This window comes from Diadema antillarum, unplaced genomic scaffold, assembly GCF_040938485.1.
Source record: "Diadema antillarum isolate AM-2024a unplaced genomic scaffold, OU_Dant_1.0 scf00000106, whole genome shotgun sequence".
NCBI lineage: Eukaryota > Metazoa > Echinodermata > Echinoidea > Diadematoida > Diadematidae > Diadema > Diadema antillarum.
The window spans coordinates 626,195-645,501 of record NW_027270995.1 but is presented as its reverse complement, the minus strand read 5'-3'; the positions used below and the strand labels follow the sequence as shown (position 1 = coordinate 645,501).

General features: G+C 38.8%; 1 protein-coding gene across 1 annotated transcript; it reads left to right on the top strand.

Annotated features, from left to right (window-relative positions):
* Positions 1–3,710: 3,710 nt before the first annotated feature.
* On the top strand, positions 3,711–18,803 carry LOC139719159 (L-threonine 3-dehydrogenase, mitochondrial-like). Its single transcript, XM_071630593.1, has 7 exons — positions 3,711–3,892; positions 8,077–8,190; positions 12,818–12,933; positions 14,538–14,744; positions 15,876–15,966; positions 16,707–16,973; positions 18,524–18,803. Exons 1-7 carry the CDS (start codon positions 3,727–3,729, stop codon positions 18,691–18,693), a joined length of 1,131 nt encoding a protein of 376 aa, XP_071486694.1. The 5' UTR covers positions 3,711–3,726; the 3' UTR covers positions 18,694–18,803.
* Positions 18,804–19,307: the final 504 nt, after the last annotated feature.

Here is a 19,307-nt window from a genome sequence, read left to right as displayed (position 1 = left end):
TTTACATGTCCAGGATATTGTATTTCTGCTTGTATAACCATCAGTTTTAAAGGGAGAGTCGTTCATAAACCTACTTGCTATTCAGAGCTGTTGGTAGTGGAAATTATGCATTTACTTCAGTGTTGTAGACTACAATCGTAATGGAAAATTTTGAAGCAGTGTTTTGTCACAGAAGTGAGAAGATTTACTTTTGTTTGTTTTGTTCAAGATTGTTTTTGCTGTAAATCACATATACATGTTACAGGTATAATACAACAATGCATTCACTTCTGAGAATAGTGCATGCTACAGTTGTACATACTACATAATATGAGACATACAATGTACAGTGTATGGCCTCATGTATAGTCATGTGACAGAACAACTCTCTCTCTCAAAATGTTCAATTTGAATGCCTTATCAATAGCAGACATTAATTTCCTGAACATACTGGCAGCCAGCACTCTGTAAACTTTAATGTGAATTGTGATGGATTGGAGTAGGGGCCAATCTTTATAGAGGCAAACAAACAAACGAAAAGTAAAGAAAAAAAAATTGCCCAGCTGGATGAGGAATGGGTGGGACTGTAGTGAGAGGGTACAGGAGGGCTGGGGAAGGGGTCTTCAACAGCTCATTTTTTGTTTCTTCTTCTTTTATAGAGACAAAATTTTGCTCTTTCCCAAACCTAGCAGATTTGTCTTAACCCATTGAAGATGAGTCCTGAGAATACTTGGGCAGGTTTCTATGGGAAATATAATATGTTGTAGTGAAATCAAACCGTCCTCAACAGGTTGAAAGATGTGATTCTGAACATTGACACATTGTTTTTCCATCATGGGGACTGGCCATTGGTAACTGAAATGAAGTTTGACTGTTATTGTAAACTTCCACTATTGCAGTCACACCTAAAAACAATTGGAGTGGTCTGGATGGCTTAGACTAGCCAAGTGGGGGTATGATGGGGGTGTGTCCATGTCTGGGGTGACTGTGTACTGTGTGTCTGATATGATGAATATAACGTACATGTATGTGTGTCCTATGACATGGCAAGGATGTGAGAAGTCAGCGTGGCTGTTGGTTTGATGATGTCACCACTACAGCAGTTTTCTGACTCAGCATTATTGTAAAACTGTGAGCCTTCGTCTTTGTTTCTTTCATACATCGGTCAATTGTGTTTTTATTTTTAACAGCACATGATATTTAAATGTACAATGTAGAGAGAAGAAGCTGTGCCACAGTGTGAAATGCTTGGTTGTATGATCCTGTAATGTAGGCTATGAAATATTTACATTAATCATTTTAGTTGAAAAGATTCTTTTGAGGAAGATTGTATTTGAATACCACATACCGAACAGCTCTGTGTACATGTATTTCAGCTTGGCTGTAGATAGATATTGGCTGTGCTAGAACAAGTAAAGTCCACTCTCAGACTGCAAATTTCCATGCTTGTAATTTTGTTTCTGCCATAATGGGTCATGCTTAAAATCATGAAATGTTCAGACATTGAAATATTTTGAGTATCCCTGCTGTACACAAACAGTGAAGGACAGTCCATGGAAATGTTGTTGTGTCAATTCCATGACCCTGCCATTGATTAGTACCAGGTATGCCCAAGCAATTTGAGGCCCCAATGGTATCCATTCTGTGTCTGTTATTCATTTGTTCGGTATTATAATGAAAATGTAACATCATGAAAGAAAACTACATGTACCTGTCCTGTGGACTTCGTTTAACGGAAGTCCTTAGTATTACCTTTGACACAATATTAAAAAGCACTCTCCAAAAGTAAATGTACATTTGTACATCTGACATGTGATTTTGTCCTGCTCAATTTTGTCTTATTTTCTCCCCCCTAGTGGCACATTTATATGAGCATCAGCCATATGACACAGACACAAAGGCTGTCAATGTCATTCTTTAAAGGGGTACCGGTAGTATAGTATTGGTGGAGATGAGAATTGGGCTTTCAGCTTTTTGCAAGATACCAAAAAACACTCATGAAATAGTACAGAACATACCATTCCACAAGGAATTCAAGGTGTGTTTGATGAAAATTGGTTTTGGAATGACCGAGACTTCCCAAAACATCCCAAAACAAAGTAAAAAAAAAAAAGGTAATAAAAAATGGGTCCCATCTTTTATTCAGATTGCTCTGTTTTGGATATCTCAGCCATTTCAAATCCAATTTTCATCAAATAAACATTGAATCCCTCTTGGGATTACAAGTTGTAGGCCTTACATGCTCTTTCACATTTCATAAAGAGGTACGTTTCTCATTATCTCGCTAAAAAATGTTAGAAACCTGATGTTACAAACTAGGTCTCATTCAAAACTATATGATCCCTTTAAAGCCACAATAGAAGTCTTCCTGTTTCTCCCTTGTAAAGCGTAATATTTGTCTGCTAGTATTAATTCTGTGGTCAACCCCGCCCTGAATTATGCGTTACAGAGTCACTGATGAACATTACAGGTGGTCTCTGGTTAAATTCTCCTATTACAACTTACCCCATTGATTCAGAGTGTGTGTGTATGTGTGTGTAGTGTGTGTGCGTGTAGTTGCGTTGACTGTGACTAGATTTAAGTCTTGAAGTGTCAATAGGCCTACAGGCGACTGTGTACACACAAGCTCAAATCAAAGCATCGTTAAAAGTAGTGAATCAATCCAAATACAGATTCAGGGTATGAAACTATAACTCATTGCCCACATCTTTACAGAAAACCCCATTCGATTTGCTTCAGTGGTCAAAGAGAAATGAGGCATTTTGTAGAGGATGTCAAGAATCTCTTCCCTCCAAGTTCTGTCTATTGTATTCGCACATAAAAGCATCGAAGTGCTAAACTTGGAAGAATCAGACTCATGACATGCTTTACAACATTCCACTTTTCTCTGTGACTGCTTAACCAAATTGAATGGGGTTTTCTGCAAAATAGAGCTACATTTGTAAGATGTTATTTTTTAAGACCCTGGAGCAGTATTTAGACAGTTTAATCATGTTGGGTGTTATCAATGCAAACATTTGATTGTAATCTTTTTTTAAACATACTGTGCTGTACATACATTTGTACCGCTCTCTTCTCCAAATAATGTGCCACTCAAGATTCATGAGAAAAAATAGGTACCTGATGTGAAATAAATACCACATACAATGTACATGTATGTGGTGAAAAATCTCTCTCGATCAAATCATTATACTACGTGTAGTTACTTTGGTGTGCAAGGAAAAGTTGAATATAAATGCCTTTGTTATGAATGGAAGGAATTATCGTGATTGAGAACCAAGTATTTCATACTATGTGCCAAGCGTCCCAGGTACCAAACTATTTTGAGATTTGACCAATGAGAGAGAGAAATACCACCAGTCTCCACAACAGGTTGCCTGATTACAGAACACGCTCTGCTGGTCATCGCGTTTATAAATGCTAGGGAGCGGATTATTAAAGGGTTGGTCTGACTTCCTTAAAGGTCTTGTTTACCTTTGAGAGCAGTGATTTGAAAAAAAAAATCAATCAAGATATCACTTGATGCATACAATGTATAACATGTAGGTCAGTTGTATCACATATATTGTACCATAAAAAAGTTTTTGCAATAAAGGCCAAAATATAAGGAGATATCACTATTTTTCTCATTAAACCATAGCTGTAGACGGTTTAATGACGGTAGTCTGGAAACATTTGTATTATTGTTTTAATTTTAAATTCAATTTTTGATAAATTTCAGGGTTGTTACTGTGACAATAAACTGAGATGACATCAACCATGTGGAGACCTACGCTCTGCACGTTTGCTAAGAAGATTCTCCAGACCAATAGTGTGAGGGCGCCACAGCTACGTCTGCTTTCAGTGTCCTCATCCCGCTCACAGTCCTACTCACCCATCGGAAGTTTGGACCACCCGAGGATTCTCATAACAGGTCTGTATCCATCTTCCGTTCTTTTTCTTTCTAGAAGAGAACTCACTGTTACCATAAACACGGGAGTATTTCTTGCAGCATTTTTTCATTCTAGATTTTTGTGCTTCTTTGAACTATCACAAAGATAGTGGTATGCAATCTTTTCTTTTTAAGATCTGCACACTGTAGTTCAAAATGCCACATGGAGCATGTGCTAAACTGCAAATTTGCAAACTGGCCTAGCAAAGTTGACCGAAATCTGCCAGTTTCAAATATTTAATCATGCAGATATTTCCTCTCACGCAATATCTGCAGTTGTAAAGACCAGTAGCAGGTTTAAAAACACAGGAGGACATTCATTTCTCCAATAAAATGCTCCCATTTGAGACAGGATTCCTGTACATAGGAAAATAGGAAAATGCAGTTCCTTCTCCTTGTTGCCAAATGACTGAAATCTGAACATGATCGTTTCACATGATCATGGTGTTTGTATGACAGAAGTTTTAACTTTTAAAAGGGTATGCTTTTTTTCTATAGATCCATTGATTTGAGAGAAGTACATCAAGCAATGTATGCATGTATAACTTGTGAATACTATATTTGGAGCTATGGGGGCAGGGGAAAGTGTCAGCACCAAATAATGGTCAAGGAATCTGATAGGGTGGTAAAAGTATCACTTTAAGATGTTATCACAGAGGAATGTGTTGTTTACTTATCTTCAGCTTCCAAAACAAAGTGTTCTGTAGAGTTGGTGTTGGTAATAAAAACAACTATTAAAGTGTAAATGCTCTGTTGCATATTCATAAACACTGCCTAAATCAAATCCTGTGCACACACAATTGCTGTGGCTGCTGTAAGGCAAACTCCACTTTATGTTCAAAATAGAATGAGTATATAAGTGCTGTCCTTGTCTTGAGAAAGTTTGGTGATATCCAACGTAGGGGCTGATATGCATTGTACGTTTTGGTTTATTTCAAACCAATAGTTTCACAACTTTACTTATGAAGATATCAGTCAACTTTTATTAAAGGGACTGTACAGTACTGGTTGAGGTGGGGATTCAGGTTTATAACATTCCTAAGTGAGATAATGAGAAACCTCTAATGAAATATGAAAGAGCATGTAATTTTAAGAAGGATTCAACGTTTATTTGATGAAAATTGGTTTTCAAATGGCTGAGATATATATCCAAAAAAGTGATTAGTAATAGAAGGCGACAGGCCACGCCTTTTATTAGGATCGCTTTGTTTCACCTTGTTTTTGGATATCTTGGCCTTTTCAAAATCGATTTTCATCAAATAAAATTTTGATACCCCTTAGAATTGCATGCTCTTTGACATCTCATAGAGTGGTTTCTGAATATCTCGCAAAACGTTAGGCTAAATCCTCACCTCAACCAGAACTGTAAACACCCTTTAAGATCTATACATGTACGTGGCAACTTCAAATAATAAACACTGCAAAATAAGTTTTTTTAGTTTCATTGCTCCCTGTGCAAGAATGAACTACAATTTGTATTCACCGATTGTACGTGTGCACATTTGATATAGAATAATATGTGTATGGGTGAGACTGGATTGACATTACAACATTCTGCATGACTTATCATCCATTAAGTTACGGATTTATGAGTGAGCTGTCATTTTCATACAGGTCATGGAAGTGTGAGATTTATTGTTTGCTGCAGTGTTATTGCACTTTGCAAGCAGAGAAGAAGTACATTTGCCAATGCCATTCACAATTGGCATTCCGACAGATTAACCAAAGGCTTAAGAAAGAGAGAGAGAGAAATCAATGGAAAGATCAGAGATTTTCTCATTCAAAACATTCTAACTGAAAATGCACTAATATGGGTGGGATTCACATACATTGTATGTACACAAATTAGCAAGATACGAATCTCAAGATTTGCATGGCAATCGCAATCTCAAGATTTTTTGCACATGTGGACACAAAAATCCCACAAAGTAGCACGATCAGCATCACAATGCTATTGCCATGAAATCTTACAGAGTACTTATTTCTGCATTAGTGCACTAATTCGCCCTACAGTGACCTTGTGAAAACTGTCAGAGCAAATAATGTCGAGATATTACATCTCATCATTCAAAGAGCACATCACAACAGCATGTGAACCACACTACTGTGATGCACAAGAACAAGAGATTTACCGGTATTGATTTATCGATTGCCAATATGATGAAGCGGGCTATTTCTGTCTGTGTGAACACTTGCAAAAATCTTGAGATTTGGAGGGCAATTGTTATCCCACCATTTCTCACATGTGAACGCTTGCTAAAAATCCTGAGATTTGGAGTGTGATCATCATCCCACTATTTTGTATACTCAGTAGGCGTTTTCACATCAGCCCGATAAAAACCCAAGCTCGAGATATTTTTCGCGATCGCAAATTAGCGCGCTATTTCATTTCCAATTCACATCAGCCCGAGGAGAATTAGCCCGAAATTTTTTCGAGCTAATTCGACAGCTGAGCATGTGCAAACAGTGTCGGATATACCAGTAGAGCATGCGCTTTTGGGTCACACACGCTAGGCATGATGGGATGCATCACGCTAATTTCTTGAGGCGATTTCACATCATCAGATAGTGCGCTAGTTTGCCAATTATCCCGCTATTTCAGAAATTTCCCGAGTTGGACTCGAGAAATTTTCTCGATCAGAGTGAGACAATTACTAGTAGCTCGCTAATTTGTGTTCACATGATCAAATAGCACGCTATTTCGTGATCGGGTTAATTTCCCAAGTCAGAAAATAGTGTGCTATTTCGAGACATCGGCTGATGTGAAAATGCCTAGTATGTCTTAATGCAGCTATGATGGATTGATTTTATTCTCTTTTGTTTGGGGAGGGAGGCCCACCTGTAACCGATTGTTGGATGAATTCTGAATATTTTGAACACACAATGGATGACAAATATTTTTCTGTTTATTCCAGAATGTTTTTGTCAAATGGGGCTGGAGTATAGAATTCAAATCAGGTGAAAACAAGTCACGATCTGTCCAAATAATGTCTACAATGTGCTACCATACAGTTGACAAAGACATAATGAAGTACTTTGTATTAATCCATCCGTGACCAGAATGGCAAGGTTGTACACAGTGATATGTGTCGAAACATTCATAGTTGGTATCATTTCTTTTGTTGTGTCTTTCTCTTTCATTTTTATTTTTGTTTGTTGGGTTGGGGGGAAAGAGATTCTCATTTGCCTTTTATGCTCCAGTTATGGCAAAATTTTTCAATTCATCTGCAAAATGTCTCTGCACAAATATATGTGCCTTTATCGCATAATGTGCAAGAACACAATAGCATTTACACTTTATATGTATACAACTTTTGTGATCCAGTCATACACTGATTACATCGCAGATAACCTTGTAGGGCCTACACACTACTTTTTTAAAATGCATGCTCCCACTCTGTATGATACATTGTATTTGTTGATTCTAGCTTAATAGCTCTTCATTTTTTGTTTGTTTTTTTTGTTGTTATTCATTAACATTGTGGCACAGGAACTGCACATTGTGAATCGAAGTGTGTCAATAGTATCATTCACATAGACAAAATAGTGAGATGTCGATCGAGCTGATTTGCTGCATTGTTTTATAGTCACTTGCCGCTGTGAAAAATCATCATGCTTTTTCTCAGGTAATCATGATTATTGTGTGAGAAAAAAAATTGAAAGATTCCTTGAGACTTGGATTGCAATGCTGATCATACTATCTAGTATTAAATACTCATGTCCACACTATCACAAATCTTCAGTTATGGATCTTGGTGCAAATCACAAGGTTTGGATCCTACAAATTCGCATTGGTGTGAATGCCACTATTGTATGCAATGGCACCTTTTAATTTCTGGGAGAAACCAAGATGATGGATGGTGATGAAATTTGGGCTAGAAGTACAGACTTACTTTGTTCTGCTATCTTACACTTTTATGTTTACTTTTATTGAAAATTCCTTTAAAGGACAAGTTCACCTTCATAGACATGTGGGTTGAGAGAATGCAGCAATATTAGTAGAACACATCAGTGAGAGCTTGAGGAAAATCGGACAATCCGTTCAAAAGTTATACATTTTTTAAGTTCCTGCTCAGTCACGGCTGGATGGAGAAGGGGTTTATTTGTTCCTTTTGCTGTGATTTAACCTTGTGTATTTTGTTTGTTTGTTTGTTTTCCACTTACAGGTGGCTTAGGTCAGCTTGGGCAAGGGTTAGCCCAAGTTTTGAGGAGTAAATATGGCCGGGATAATGTTATACTGACCGACATCGTTAAACCACCGAGGCATATCGTCGATGCAGGTCCGTATACACTAAAAACAAAATTTCTCTCTTTTTTATACGCTTCAATGATATCCCTCCTTTCTTTTTTGTATCCTGTCCTTCCTCATCCATTCTCCCTTTCTTTTCCTCTGTTATCTTTTTATATATTTGAACTTGAAATTCTTGTTTTCCCCCTTTTCTCCTTCATTGTATGAGTTCCTATTTTTCTCGTCTGTTTTTTTTAAAAGATTTCTGTACTGTTTTCTTTTCATGCTCTGTTTAATTTTTCCCTCCTCCAATCCTCAGTTATTTCATGGAGTTTGAAATGTTAAAATGGACTGTCTCTGAAAAAAAAAAAACTTGAACATGACTAGTTTCTAATGGCCCAGAATGTTATTTTTGAGATAGAAGAATTACATCGATACTGCTATAGGCCGGTGTCAGATTTTTAGATCAAATGCTGTTCCGATGATGATGAGAAAGGAGACCTCCAGATCAGAATATTAGGGGCAATGTTTGTGGTGCTGCTCAAAGAAGAAATACTAGTATACCCCATGGACACACAAAGTTAGACACAGGCGTTCTACCCCTCCTGCAGTGATATGACTTGTACTCCAGAGAATTTGTTCATACAACAACCACTGAGATTACGCTCAAAGTGGCTGAGAGATTGGTAACTGTCATGGTTACCGATGAGAGTGCGGAGAATTTGAAATGTACACTTGAGCATACCTACCACTTCCAGAGTGCTCCAAACGTTGGCTACCAGAGTATAGAGCTTTTTTAATGAGAGCTTCTAAACCCAGCTGTGAGAGGGTTAACTTTAGAGTGCTGTAGGGCCCGATTGTCTGTTCTTTATACAGAGTTTTGATAGAGTGCTGCAGGAATCACTGCATAAAAGGGGTGTTGCACCCCATTCTTCGGGCCATTTAAAGAGCACCCTGGGAGCACTCCCGAACCCCTCTAAACTCCATATTTAAACAGAAGGTCTGGCCCTGGAGCACTCTTACAACTGTATGTTAACCCTGTCTTGAGGCTAGACTCAGGAGCGCTCCTGAAGTGTTCTAAACACTCTATAAACAGCCACCAATGTTCAAAGTGCTCCAGCAGTTGAATGTGGTACGCACTGTGCATACAGCCTGTAGGCCTATGTTCAATGTTCAAAGTTCCAGCACACTCATACTGTAAAACATGATATATTCGCGGCATGAATTTTTTGCGAATTGGAGCCGACGGCCTTTTTTGCAGCATGAAATTTTCGCGAACTGCCACTGGCATTCAATGCATATAGTGTAGACAAGAACTTTCGCGTGCATTCTAATTTCACGAATCTTGGCGCTCGTCGCGAGATTCGCGAAATCAAGATGCACGCGAAAATTCCTTGTTTTACAATACTCAAAGGTCCCATGACAGTTACGTATGCCTTCTCATCCACTTCGTGTCAAGGTCTCAGCGAGTGATGATTCTCTGTATGAACAGAGTCAGAGGAATACCCTTTGTACATCTAGGCCTATGTATGTTATATTCCGGGTGCTCCTTAATTGGCCCAGCTTTGTGTATAAATGGGGCATTTATAGTCACAATTGATGATAAGAAGTATTACATGCTCATTAACACCTCTCCATGGTGGACATGAGATTTCACCAATATCCCTGCATGAGCTTGGCGATTTCAAGTGCATTGCAGGTCTGACACAATATGTTTCTGTTTTGTCATACATGTTTACATGCTTTTCTGTTGTAGGAGGGAAAAATGCAAATAATAGATATTACTGTGTTAATTCTTGGGTCATCTGCATTAAACAAACAACAACAAAAAATTAGCTGTTACCCTGTTACTCTGACAATATACAACTGTAATCTTTGACAGCTCCTTATGTGTGTTATTAAAGCAGGGTATAAGACAACTTTATACTTGTAATACAGTCACCCAGTGCAGCATTCATATTACTTTCGTCATTTTTCATTCACTACCAGTACCACTCATCTGCACTGTGCATTCACACTCGCTCATGCACAAACACAGTATAAAGACTGGGGTTGAGTACCGGTACCAGGTTAATAGCTGTCCAGCACAGTTGTCCTTGTCTGTAATGGGAAAATAGTCTGTGAACCAACATTCCACAGACATGATTTGGATTTTGATACACACCACAAAAAACAAGTCACACCATTGATTGTCAATCGATCAATAAAAGTTGAAGTGATAGAATGTGTGTATGTGTTTGTGTATGAGCATTCTTCCAATGGCCAGTGGAGATATTAAAAGCACTTGGCTACTTTTTCTGGGTAATATGCAAAATGATGATATATCTTTTAATATTAGCATGGTGATGCTTGATATCATATGGTCATGTGTACCAAATAGGAGTTGTTGTTTTGTTTTTGTGTGTGTGTGTGTGTGTGTGTTTGTAACAACAGGATATCACATTATGAGCAAACTACAGCCTTACAATATCACAGGGTGCATATTAAAGTTGCATTAAAAAAAATTGAAATGGCTTACGTGAGGAAGCAATATGCATACATCATCACATGTTACTGAGTATCCTTGTGGTCAATGGATGTGGCAGTCTGCAATGGAAATTTCCCAGAAAGGGGATGTCTAGTCTGATTTTTCAGACCCATCCACTGTGATGTTTCAGCAGAGCTGGAAACTGATACTATGTACACAAAAGGCTACTATATTGGAAAATTGCATGCGTGTAAAGGTGGAAATGAGTTGCTGGCTTGGGAGAGGTCTGCACTCTCCGAGTGCTTTTAGTTCAATTATGTTCATCAACATGAATTGAATCAATGAAGACATGCTTTGAATAGATAGTGAATACATTTGATATAGATCTATCAAACAGTTCTTTTTAAGTACTGTGCAAAGAATGAAATGTCTTCATTGTGTATCCAAGAAATAGAAAAAAAATTCCACTGTTTCTGAGTATGATACATTTAATGAAAGACAGAAAGAGATTTAACTGTTAGATTATAAGCGCATTTTAAATCTGTGCAGTAGAAGTGGCAGTGAGACTGGAAACCAGACTAATTCTGTGGTCAGTAAACAGGCTATCAGTGGAGTTCCTTGTGATATGAAATGAAAGTATTGTGGCATTTCCATAAACAGGATTTTGATCCCCTCACCCCCACGCCCCCACACAACACACATACAATGTACACTGTATTATCGCTTGTATCTGTGTGCCCAGATCAAGCTATACAGGTACACTGTATAAAGTGGTTTCTTTCGCGGTGGTTTTATTTTCGCACTTTTTGCGCTTTGAGGTTGAACCGCGAATTTAACATCACGCAAAAATGTTTTGAACTCGATGCTTGTTACAACGCTATCATTACCGACCGCGAATTTAAACACACGCGAAAAAGTCGGCACCGATGGAAACCGCGAAAGTTTCTGTACGCGAAAGAAACCACTTTTACAGTGTGAGACATTTTGTTCCCTTGTAATCCTGCAGTAATTGGTTCTTTCGAAGTGTGTATATATAGTGACACAAACTGAATCTTGTCTCTTTGAATTAACAGAGGGCCAAGATCATTGTCTAGAAATGGATTACAGTGTATGTTTCAAGACATGCTGGCAGTGAGACTACTCCAGTAACTCATTCATTCTTCATGGATTGTTAAAGGCTATAAGCTGAAAGAAGAGAAACAATTAAAAGATCAATAATGGCAAAAAAGAGAGTTTCAACTGTCAGTGGAAATAACAGAATTCAAAACATGTTGATAGGGTTGGAGTCAAATCAAACTGTGAAATTTGTATTAAAAGGAACGAATGAATGAGTCATCAACACGGTACCAAAATGAATACAGCGTCAATTAAATCAAACCGAGAAATTTGTAAACTATGAATGAATGAATCATCAACAGTGTTTTTCATCTACCAATGAAATATGCTATTTTAAACTCAAAACAACAGCAATGACAACGACATTGTACATTAACCCATTGAGGACGGCTGATTTTGCTACAACATGCATTTCCCATAGACCCCTGCCGGAGTATACGCAGGACTAGTCCTCAATGTGTTAGAGGGTCTTTAAAAAAGAGTCAACCTTGAAGTTTTTAAAGGACAAGTTCACCTTCATAGACATGTGGGTCGAGTGAATGCAGCAATATTAGTAGAACACATCAGTGAGAGTTTGAGCAAAATCGGACAATCCGTTAAAAAGTTATGAATTTTTGAAGTTTCTGCTCAGTCACGGCTGGATGAAAAGACTACTATAGCTTGTGATGTCACATGAGTACAACGATATAAAGAAAGAATAAAGAAAATTCAACATATTTCCATTTTTCTCCCACGACAAAAGAACACTCGACTTCTCTCTTTCAGAAGGCAGGGGGAATAATATTACCCTTAACTGTGCACTTTATTCAAAAAGTAAAGTTTCGTGAAATTCTCTTTTTATTTTCCTTATATAGTTGTACGCATGTGACATCATACACTGTAGTAGTCTTCTCTTCCAGCAGTGATGGCGCAGATACTTAAAATATGCGTAACTTTTGAACTGATTGTCCAATTTTCCTCAAACTTTCACTGATGTGTTCTACTAATATTGCTGCATTCTCTCAATCCTTATGTATATGAAGGTGGACTTGTCCTTTTAATATGATATTATGCAAGTGCTCATATTCAGTTGCCCTTTACATTGTATACTCCTCAGGTCCATATGCCTTTGTCGATGTTCTGGACTTCCGGAACCTTCAGGAGATCATCGTAAACGAGAGCATCGACTGGATGGTGCACTTCAGTGCCATCCTCAGCGCAGTTGGAGAACAGGTGGGGAAAAGGGTTTGTTTTCAATGCATCAGTTAAGAAGCTATTAATGATTCAGTAAACTGAGTATTTTGCAATATTGAAATTAAAGGATTTATATAATATATACCTTTACCCCATTAAGAACGGGCTGATTTTGCTACAACATGCATTTCCCACAGACACCTGCCCAGTATACTTGGAACTATTCTTCAATGGGTTAATAGATTTTGCAGTTGTCTGAACTACTAAAATTAAAGATCTGCAAACATAAAAATATCATCTGTGTTCAAGTTGACTGTGGTGAAAATGGTGTCAAAATTGGACACAAGATTGGAAAAGTTGTGGAAATGTAAAGTTTGAGAAGTTTTTGTAATACAGTAAAACAGTCAAAATTACATTAAAGGACAAAGATATCACTCCTTCCCCTAATATTTGTTTTTTTTTGATAAATTACTTGGTGGTAACATAATATCTCATAATCAGTATCACTTCATATCAGTAATTCAGCTGCAATGACCCTGTCTTCTTTACAAAATGATAATTGCTAATTTTTCGTTAAAAATTTTCGAAGACTTTGATTTAGCAGGCAGACTTTTAGAATTTATGTAAAAATAGAAGTTTAGTAAAACTTTAACCCTAAAAGGGCTGGGGAGGAGGGGGGGCGGAATCCGCCCCCCCTCGACGTTTTGCGCTATAATTCTGTAATGCGAGAAGGCCTCGTCGCGAGGCTTCTTGACTTTGTTTGTTCAAGTCTCGCGCAACTTTTGAGACCAAATTTGCGACGTCCGCACATACTTTCGCGAAGCCATGCCCATTTTTGTAACAGAGTGTCGCCCCAAAACGGGCACAATTTTGTGATTTTGTGTACAGTTCCTATGGAAAACAGTGCTCTGTCATGAAAGTCATAAAAACCTGATTATTTTCATAATTAATCACTTTCATTGATTGGTTTTGTGCTAATTATAGTAGAAAAGTGGTCAGTGACAATTTCCAATGAAAAAACAAAAAAAAACAAAAGTTGAAAAACACAGAAATACATAAGAAATTCTGAAAACAATGAAATACATAAGAATTGAAATGAATTTTGGAAGTTTTTGTGATGTGCAATTGTTGAATATGCTAAAACAGATTTACAGATCAAAAATTAGACTCTCAATGCTTTTAATTAGGCTAAAATATGATCTTGAGCTTAGTTTGCATAATCAATTGATTAAAATTAGAAATTGATTGTTTCAAAAAATCTTATGACACAATCTTGTAGATTATGATGCGGGTCTCACGCATGCAAAATTTCATCGCGATCGCACCACCGATGGTTGAGGGGGGGGGGGCAGAATCCATTCCCCCCCCCCCCCCCCCCCCCCCCCCCCCCCCCCCCCGGCGGTCTGAGCATAGCCAAAAAAAGCCCGGCCCCTTTAGGGTTAAGAGGAAGCATATAGAAAACTTCCGAGGCATTGACTCATCTGATTTGCATGTAATATATGTGACTGTGACCAAAGTTACTGATTGGGGAAGAGAATCAAAATCTTGAAAGAAGGTAATGATATATTGGCACTCAAATCTAATAAGTCACCATGTTTACCCTTTTTGTTGTTGATGTAGTTTTTCTTTCATTTCAATACCAGGATGTTCCCCTCGCCATCAAAGTCAACGTGCAGGGATTGCACAACGTAATGGAGCTAGCCAAGATGTACCAGCTGCGCATTTTCTGCCCAAGCACCATCGGCGCCTTCGGCCCTCAGTCGCCCCGTGAGCTGACCCCAGACCTTACCATCCAGAGGCCCAGGACCATCTATGGCGTGGCCAAAGTTCATGCTGAGCTGCTGGGAGAGGTAAATAGTATGTTGCTGTTGGGGGACATAAAACCTTGTATATGTGATCTCAAAAATGTCAAATGTTCAGGAGCATGGCAGCCAAAGCACTACAACAAATGGGATCACCTTTCCTTTGACGTGCTATTGTGCCTTCGTAGGATTCAGAGAGAACATCACTTAAAGTCGGACGATCGTCACCCCTAATGGTGCGTTATTTCGTAATCTCCCGAACGACCAAAGTTTGTGCATGCAATTGGGCAATCATGCCAGTCTCGGTGCTATATCCATGAACGTGTGGGACAATGCTGCCACTGAGACACGTGTGTGTGTACACATCATAAACAAACATTGTGACCGCAAGCTGCGGTGATTGGAGGAGAGAGGCCAGAAGACGCATGGCTCTTTTGGCCTCTCTTCATGCACATGCGCACTGAGAGTGTGCGTCCATTCGGAAGCTCTCGTGGCTCGGGCAGCCATTTTGGGTCAGGAGATTTGTAGTCTAAAGTGTTGTTCGCTGACCCATTGAGCCAGCGCTATTCTCATTCGGTGTCACTACATTTGGTACAGAATGGGGGAGGCAGCGTATTGCGTTCGTCTCCGTGCCGCACAAACCACTCGCCACGATTGTAAGGCTTTAAGAGATTGTCTGACAATGAATCAAAAAAGTGATTTTCACCAAAATTTGAGATACAAGGTCTTGTCATCACAGTAACAATATGCCAGGGAATTATGCTTATTTTTAATCAAGATATCATAGTGAGTTGGCTCATCCACTGTTTCTCATTGACTTAACCCGTTGAGGGCCGACTGATTTTGCTACAACACGCGTTTCCCATAGACAGCTGCCTGAGTATACTCAGGACTTGTGCTCAAAGGGTTAATCTCACAGTGTTGAAGGTCGTGATATTTAACCACTCTGCTTGCTCTAAAAATTAGCAAAGCTTGAAATATCGACATTTTTTGCTACTGTAATGCCATCCCCGACTGCACGCAACAACACCTATGACCTAACAATCACCTGAGTGGCTAGAGTCGAGGAATCTAAATGTAAGTTAAAAGACAACATGGAATTTATTCATGAATAATGCTTTGCTTTGAAATAATGTCCAGTTCCTCATAGTTTGTGTCTCTGTCTTACTCCAAATTTAGTACTATCATCACAAGTTTGGCGTAGACTTCAGGTCGCTCAGGTTACCTGGTGTTATCTCTGGTGATACAACCCCTGGTGGCGGCACAACAGGTAAGACAGCAATCTAACACTTTCATACCCCCGTACCACAGAGATTTTTTTCTCTTTGGTCACTCATCAGAAGCAAAGTTTGTTGCTTCCGGCCACCCACCTAAGTGTATCAGATTGCAGTCTGATGAATCTGACTTGGTTGGTCGACTATCAGGTCAGTGTCAGACATGTAGGGTGTGATCCAATGAGGCAAGATCGTCAGGTGAAGGAACTATGCTCAGAGCTTAGTTCGCCATCAGATGCTATTTCTGCTTGCCAATCCAGTCAGTATCAGATAAGTGTCAAGGCAGTCGACATAAGTTACATTAAAGTATCTAGTCAATCTGATGTGTGTTAGACTTGTTTTGTGCGACTGTTGGGCATATCCAGCTAACAACCTCCGATGTCAATCAGTTGAGTTTCTTACAATTAAGCAGTAATCAGACAGGTGAAGGTTCTGTATTTCTGTACATACTTTAGCATCTCAAGAAATTATTTTGATGTTGTGTTGTTTGCACTCGTTGAGTGGAGTGTATAACTCAACTCACAAAAATTTTCAAGCCTTGAAATATTATACATACCTTGGTAGTATGTACAGTAATGTATAAACTGCTGTGTTCAAAATCTCTTTGTGATGCAAAATCTCTATGAATTGTATTTCTATTGAATGCAGCTTGGGTATAACATGAATATTTTTTCTATCTCATGTTCTCATAGAAACTGATAACAAACTGCACAACTATTATTTTTTTTCCATGCAGACTATGCAGTGTCCATCTTCGACCACGCCCTCCAGACGGGACGATTTGAGTGCTACCTAGAGGAAGACACCGTTCTGCCAATGATCTACATCGAGGACTGCCTCCGGGCCATCCTGGAGATGTTAGAGGCCCCAGCGGAGCTCCTCTCCCTGCGGACTTACAACATCAACGCCGTCAGCTTCACGCCACACGAGATTGCCACGGCGATCAGGAAGCACATCCCTGAGTTTGCAGTTTCGTACAATCCGGACCAGAGGCAGGATATTGGTAAGTGTTCAGTGTTTTCTTTTGTGTTGTGTGGTTTTTTTTTTCAGGGTTTCTGCGATGATGGAAAACCTGGAAAAGTCATGGAAAATGCAGAATTATGAATATTTAATGGAAAAGTCATGGCAATTTATACATTCATATATTTTTTGCTTTTCAGTTATTCTTCTTTTTCTATTTTCTTTTTTTTTTGCAATATTGTTTTGTTTCTAAGGGGAAACATTTCGTCAAATAAAATCAGACCAAATTGTCAGCCACTGACAGTTTTGGTGTAGTATACACACTGACACTTTAAATGGACACTATTTATCTGTAGTCATTTCCATTTGTTTACCACTAACTACTTAGGTTTTCATGAAGTTACTCTCTGAAAAAGGGTCCTGGATTTCTAAGATTTTCCATGGAAAAGTCATGGAATATTTTTTTGACAAAAATGCAGGACCCTGTGTGTTTTTTTTATTGTAATGAGATAATTTACTTGGGGCGGGAATAGGATTGAATTGGCTTTAAATGGAGCTAAAAATGAGTAGGACATCACAGTAATGAGATGCAAGTAAGTGAAGAGGATGGTTGAATATTTCTTGCGACTAGCTTACAGCATGAACTGAGGCGTCCTCTGCCTGTGTGTGAATGAGCGTGATGTGCAGTGCATTTCGTAATTCACAAACAAATGCAGCAACGAACGACCTAGTGGGTAATATCTCTGTGTATTTGTTATCTTGCATAGCACCCTGCTGACTGACCCTGTTCATATGTTACAGGCTACACCACTGAACGTTCTCCGCTCTATCCTTTCATTCAGTTTATCAGCTGGTACTTTCTATGTCTGATATGACCTTTGATAATATATGTTAAAGGCTGGAAGAATTTTTCTCTCTTCTTTTGTGAATTGAAGATGCAATTACAAAGCTGCTCTGCTGAGGTGCTCCCTGGCATGACCTAAAAAATGTGTTCAATGAGCCCTAGTACACAAATATCACACATTTACATAAACTAAGTGTATGGGATCCTGTCTATCAGTCTTGAATACCAAACATTACCAAATTGAAAAGTATTTTGTCTATATGATTATTCTGAATTGTCATAAGTCTAAATAGATAAAGACAGAAAAAACTGACCAGAAAGAATATAGATTATTAGTGGAAAATTGATCAAAGAAAATGGGATTCCATCGGGATTCAAACCCAAGACGTCCGGATGCTAGCCGGGTGCTGTCCCGACTGAGCTATAGAAAGCCCTAGTTCAGTGTTCATCCCAGAAACCCTTAATTCTCAATGCTCGGGTGGTCAGAAGCTATAGCAGTGTGTTTGTGTGTGACACACACGTGCACACTTAAACCTGGCATAAACCTGAATGATAATTCAACTTAGGGATAAATGCGAGGGATCACCGAAGTGATGCAGCTTTTTGAGTATGTAACAAATAAAGACGGAAAAAGATTGACTTGAAGTCATTAAACATGTAAATGCAATGTGCGAATGTTTTGTTGGATTGGTATACCCCAGTGCCAGCTGCATAACTATCATCCCCTACTTCCTTTGCTTGTATCGCAGCCAACAGCTGGCCGAAGAGACTGGACGACAAGATGGCGCGGAAGGACTGGGGATGGAAACACAACTACGACATCGACGCCCTGGTCGAAATCATGCTTGAGGTCGTCAGCAAGCGGTTGGGCATCTCCGAGGAGGTCCTTCAAGACACGACCGCATCCAGCATCCCATAACCGTGGCAGCAGGGGAGTTCTGGAAGTGCATCCATCGGTATTGTGCAGCTTATTAAGTGGCAAAGGTGATCTTCCTTTGGTCACACCCAATTGGCAGAATTAGATGCACCAACAAGAATCTTACAAACAGCGGTTCTGTCTGCCTCTTTAGACTGTACCTCCGACATAACCCCTCGCAGTGATGCTACACCACTGGCGTTTTGCAGTTGTGGTTCCACAAATATTCAATGTCAAATATTTTGCTTCATAAAACTGCATTTTATAACAAGATGACCCATTTGACAATGATTTTACAATGGATTAATTTTTGTTTGCTTTTATGATATTCTGATTTTCCATTTGCAGCAAGCAGCATAAGTGACAGTAACCTTCCACTGGTGCAGTTCCAAACTGGTATATATATATATATATTTTTTTTTTCTATTACTTAAGATGTTGTAAAATAGGATTATCTCAATTTGCAGTGGTTTAAATGGGGATACCCCAAGAAATTAAGTATGACTCTGTTTTATTTATTAGTCTCAAGTTGTCTTTTTTCTCCCCGAGATGGAAGTCCTAAAGTTCAGCAATGTGGAACTTGATTCTCTTTATGTTGATAGTCATCTCAACTGTCA

Coding starts and splice junctions, on each gene's coding strand:
- LOC139719159 (XM_071630593.1), top strand. CDS start 3,727: ATGACATCAACCATGTGGAGACCTACGCTCTGCACGTTTGCTAAGAAG. Junction 12,934..14,537: donor TCAGCGCAGTTGGAGAACAG/GTGGGGAAAAGG, acceptor TTTCAATACCAG/GATGTTCCCCTCGCCATCAA. Junction 16,974..18,523: donor GGACCAGAGGCAGGATATTG/GTAAGTGTTCAG, acceptor CTTGTATCGCAG/CCAACAGCTGGCCGAAGAGA.